Below are 5,679 nucleotides of genomic sequence, written 5' to 3' on the forward strand. Positions count from 1 at the left end.
AAAATTGTTGTTAAAAAAAACTCAAAAAAAGAAATTAAATTTAAAATAAAAACATACAAAATTACACATATATCCTTAAAAATGAAATGAAATGGAAAAAAAAAATAACACACACAAAACCCCTATATACTAAAATAACAATTAAAATATGAAAATAATTTAAGCAAACACAAAATATATAGTAATATTTTTCACGTAATTAGCTTTATTTAGAAAAAACCATAATTTATAGAAAATCTAAAAAAATTCATATTTATGAAAACAAATCCATATTTATATAATTTTCACTTTTGACAGTGCATAGAACGTACCAAAAAATGTGGTCAGCAAAGACCCAAAAATGTTGTCACACCAGCATTCATTAATAGCTAAAAAAAATGATTATAGAATATTTTATGTGCTTAGATTTTTCTTATTGATTTGGTTCACAAGACCTAAAAAATAAATACTACAAAAATGCGTATGCAATTTTATATCAAATCTCAAATAAAGTTTTAAAATATATTAAAAATGAAAAAAACTTGAGATCAATATATCAACACACATTAAAAACAGAGATTAAGTTATATTTATTTATTTATTTGTTTATTGTAGTTTTCTTAACAGAAGTTTTAACCATGTTAATCCTAAGAACGCATCAAAATTACAAGCTATTGTAGATGCAAAATAAATAAAGAAAGATAGAAACAAACTTGCCCACAAACATAAAGAATGGAGACCAACCATTACAAATAAACTAATAAAAAAACCCACATATTAAAATTATAATTAAGAGATATCAATAGTTAAAATTATAATTAAGAGATAACAAGTATTAAAAATTCATAAAAGAATATTTTGTGTTTAGTTTACAAAATTTATATATGAGATGTGGAAGTCATATAAACAACATAAAATTACCAAATTGAGTTCTAAAATCATATTCAACATATGCTATTTATTGAGAAATGAGAATTAACAAAAAAAAAATGGATATTACATATATAAATATATATGAAAGAAGTTTAATATATATATATATATATGTATAGAGAGAGAGAGAGAGCGCTTGGATGGTTGTTGTAGATTTTCAACTGCCATTTGGTTATGGCTTTTATTTCATAAGTGACCATCTAATCTTCAATGGACAGTGGTTTGGGTTTCGAGCTTGCTCTCTCAAGTATGGAATCTCATCAGTAGTTGTGCAAGGTCACTGCAACTGAGGTAATCAAAACCATAAATCTTGAGTAAGTAAAAACATGTCAATGAAAAAAAAATATTGGCCGGTCTGTGGTTGGAAGAAAGTTTGGTTGTGCTTGGATCAGACTTACACAGAAACATATGTCTTAGATGCAATACTTTGCAACTGTGGCTAATCCTCTCTTTTAATCAGAGATGCGCGGATATTCCATACCGTGGTTGGGCTGGCCAGGCCTCTGTGTCCCATTTGGGACAAACCGATTATGAGAGGATTGGTTTATAAATTCACTTAAAATGAAATACATTTCCGATGTGGTATAACATTCGTAAAAATATTAATTTATAATAAAATGGTTGGATTTCATTTCAGTTAGATTTTCTTGTTACGTCCCTGATTCGATGAGTGACGAAAATGAAAGAAAAACGACATCGTTTGCGAGAAGCTCTCAATAGTTCTCACTTTGCTGATTTACGCTATAAATGTTCGATGTGGGATTATGGCCTGCCGCGTCGGAAGAGAGAGAGAGGTTGGCTGGCGTTGCGATGAAGAGAGAGAGAGAGCAGTGAGTGTGTTGCATGGTCAGCCAGCCATTCTTGAAAACGAGAGAGAATACGATAGAAAGAAAACCTAATTGTTAATAGTGGGTTTCATTTTGGGCTGAAAACTTTGTAATATTTTTGCAAACCATAAAATATTTTGAGACATATTTCTAATTTTGTTGTTGGTACAATTATATAGCCGAAAATGTCCACAAATAAATGTTTTTTTTTATGTGATTCTATATAATTGTCCATTTTTAATTTTTTCTTATAGTTTCCAAAATATATTTTTCTTACTAATTAAACTTGTTCTTATTAATTTTGTGACTTATTTTTATGTTTCAAATTTATCAATTTCACATTCTTCTCGTACTTTCTTATTCATATAAAATATTAAATTGTTTGTTCACATTTTCAAATGTATATAACTATTTTTCTTCATTTTCTATGTTTTTAACAAAATTATATAGAAAAACTTACTATATCAATTAGTACTAATAATTTATAATGTCATATTTCGAAAGTTTACAACTTCTTTGAAATAAATTATTGAAGAGTAGACTATTTGTTTACACTTTTTTGTTTAAAAAAAATGGGAAGTTTTTAAAAACATCAAATTATAAAAGCAAATACGTAAAAATATGGTTTTACCACATGTTCAAGTTTTAAACAATTGACTATAAAAAACAACACAAATATATGGTTTTTTAAAATTGATTAAGTTTTCTAAAATACAACTTAATTATATACATATATATAAAAAAGATATAACCTATTTGTTAACTTCATATATTAAAAAAATTAAAAAAAAGTCATAGAAACATTCATATAAATAGTTACATGGGAAAAAAACAAAACAAAAAAAATCCATAAGTGGTATAATTTTTACACAAAATACTGTGTTTACTTTTTTTTTTCTTACCTAAAAACAAATATATATTTAAAATGTTAATTCGATAAAAAAAAATTAATAACTTTAAATATTATGTTTTTTGGTATGGTAAAGTCATTATATGTTAGACCAAAACATATATTATAAACTAAAAACGATGTACCAAACTAATTATATATATATTTCAATTATTAATTAGATATACCATACACTAATATATATTTAAAGTAGATATATTTATGATAGAATACCAAATAAATATACTATAAACCAAAATATATACCTCAAATAAAAAAAATACTATAGACCAAAATAGATATACCATAAACTATATATAAAAATAAATATATAATAATAATGTATCTAGCATAAATTAAAATGTATATAGCTACATAATAATATTAACAACATGTTGGTTGAAATCGGGCATATATATGTAGCCACCTACCTAAATTAAAAGCCATGCATATACTATGATCATATATAATAATATATAAGCTGTGTTTTCAATGTAGTAGTATTGTTTGAATTTTTATTCTTTAACAAATAACGTACACAGTTTCCCAGCCCCTAGAACACTATTCTTTCTTTTAGTAAAATACCAAGTACGTGCAAATTAATCAACAACTCCACCTTAAGGGAAAAATATAGTGAGAAGCAAAGGTTGGGCTGCCGCAAAATTCAAATGATCATCTATAAACTATTCATAATATAAATACATATATTTACATATACGTTGATATTTCTTATTATGCTTTTTCTTTTAATAAAAAGTCAAAAATAAAAAAAAGGATGTGTCTGCAAGTTCACATACATATAGTTGCGCGCACGTGGATTTCATCCCAAACCATTATCTCAATTGCTTTGAATTCTAATTAAGAAGCCACCTTGGTCAATCATACCTAAATCTTAATCCCACCAAAGGCTCTACTAGCTAGCTAGCTCTTACGTACCACGTACACTATAAATACATGACATACCTTCTTTCCTTTCCCATGCCACAAACAACCTTTTCTTTCACTTTTTTCTTATATTATTTGTGTTGAAAGTTCTTTGTGTGAACAAAAATGGAGTTTACGAGTGAGAAACAACTATGTGCTCTGCTTGGTATTCTGGTGCTTTTCCCTGCGTTATGTGCCTCTACCGCTACGTTTACAGCTTCAAGAGCCACCTCTTATGGCAGCCCGGACGGCTATGGGACTCGAAGTATGTCCTTTTGCTCCCATTTGCATGCATTTTGAGAAAAATCTTCATAATAATTCAGCTCAATGTATATGTACATGTAACAATTCTTACATATAATGCTGGTGCGTAAAATTTAGGTGGAGCTTGTGGATTTGGCGAATATGGAAGAGTCGTCAATAATGGCTATGTATCAGCAGTTTCTAGGGCACTGTACAAGGATGGTGCTGGTTGTGGGGCATGCTATAAGGTAATACAATACATATATAACCACTCTCTACCTATAATAATGAATGTTATTCTCAAGTATACTATATAATCTTGTTAACGTTATAGGTACCTTAATTAATATTTCAGGTCAGGTGCAAAAATCCTCACCTTTGCAGCTATGATGGAGTGGACATAGTAGTGACTGATTACGGGGAAGGTGACAGAACTGATTTCATCCTCAGCCCAAGAGCCTTTAAAAAGTTGGCTCTTCCAAACGAAGACAAAAAGTTGCTCAATTATGGCGTGGTTGAAGTAGAATACAAGAGGATCTCTTGCAAGTACCCAACTCACAAGGACAAGGTCACCTACAAGATCAATGAAAAGAGCAATCATCCCTACTACTTGGCTTTAAGTGTTTTATATGTGAGCGGCCAAAACGACATCACAGCAGTTGAATTGTGGCAGGTATACATATGAATATTTTAGCATATATCCATCTCTTCAATTCTACTTTCCATAATTTGCCTTCATTTTTTTATAGTTAGATAAAACTCAATACAATTTTTAAAACATTATCCAAAAAGCTCTTTAATATGTGTTAAACCATTGGATAGCTATTTTAAAAAGTTAAAAGTGATTTTAACCTTAGATACCAATATGTACTAACCAATAAATTGATTGATGTGACGATGCTGTTGTTTATGCACTATAGGAGGATACCAAACAGTGGAAGCCCATGCGCAGAGCCTATGGGGCAGTCTGGGACATGACAAATCCACCAAGGGGACCGATCACCTTGAGGTTCAAAGCTACAACCAGTTATGGGTACACTTACTGGGTTCGCTCTAACAATGCCATACCCAAAGTTTGGAAGGCTGGGGCTGCTTATGAGGCCTCTGTTAAGCTCATTACTAAATAAATCTAAATCCATATACGAATATTAGATGTATCTCTTCTCTACTAAGTTATAGTTAATAAATATGCAGGGCATAAATAATTGTAAATTGTGTTTACGTATATGTTAGATGTTGGTTGTTTTTTTTTATTATTGCTCAAAAATGAATAATCAGTCGAGATTTGTACTTTGGAATAATAGAGATGCATCATCAGTAAACCTTTTTAGTCATTTTGCTTATTGTTATTATGTTAATATACAGTGACTTTTTATATTAAAATGTTGAATTCGTTGATATCATCATGCTATATATTTACGTGGAAGACTTGTCAATGGTTCCTACACTACAACAAAAATATTTTTTACAGGCGGAAATATTACCGGCGGAGAAAGTCCACCGGTAATAATACCATCTTTACCGGCGGAAAATGAAGTCCGCCGGCATTAATCCGTTTTTTATTTTTATTTTTTTAAATTATTTAATTATTACCGGTGAGAAACCTATTATTACCGACGGACAAACCGCCGGTAATAATAAGAATTTATTACCGCGGCAAAACTGCCGCCCAATTAATATTTCGATTATTATCGGTGGGCTCCGCCGGTAATAATAGTTAAATATAACCGTTATATATTATTGCCGGCGGACCTCCGCCGACAATAGTAATCTATATATTTCTGCAACCTGATTCCCCTCCCTCATTTCCTTCTCCTCCATTTTTTTTTTCTTCCGATTCTCTCCTACATCCGTCGAGTGCTCTCTGCCCGTGGTGTTTTCCGG

The 5,679-nt window shown here is 30.1% G+C and overlaps 1 protein-coding gene across 1 annotated transcript; it reads left to right on the top strand.

The window, feature by feature from the left end:
- Positions 1-3,399: 3,399 nt before the first annotated feature.
- Positions 3,400-5,039, top strand: LOC133834067 (expansin-like B1). The gene is made up of 4 exons (XM_062263580.1): positions 3,400-3,817; positions 3,934-4,043; positions 4,151-4,468; positions 4,716-5,039. The coding sequence occupies exons 1-4, from the start codon at positions 3,679-3,681 to the stop codon at positions 4,920-4,922; spliced, it is 774 nt and encodes a 257-aa protein (XP_062119564.1). The 5' UTR covers positions 3,400-3,678; the 3' UTR covers positions 4,923-5,039.
- The last annotated feature ends 640 nt before the right edge of the window (positions 5,040-5,679 follow it).

Source organism: Humulus lupulus, chromosome 5 (assembly GCF_963169125.1).
Source record: "Humulus lupulus chromosome 5, drHumLupu1.1, whole genome shotgun sequence".
NCBI lineage: Eukaryota > Viridiplantae > Streptophyta > Magnoliopsida > Rosales > Cannabaceae > Humulus > Humulus lupulus.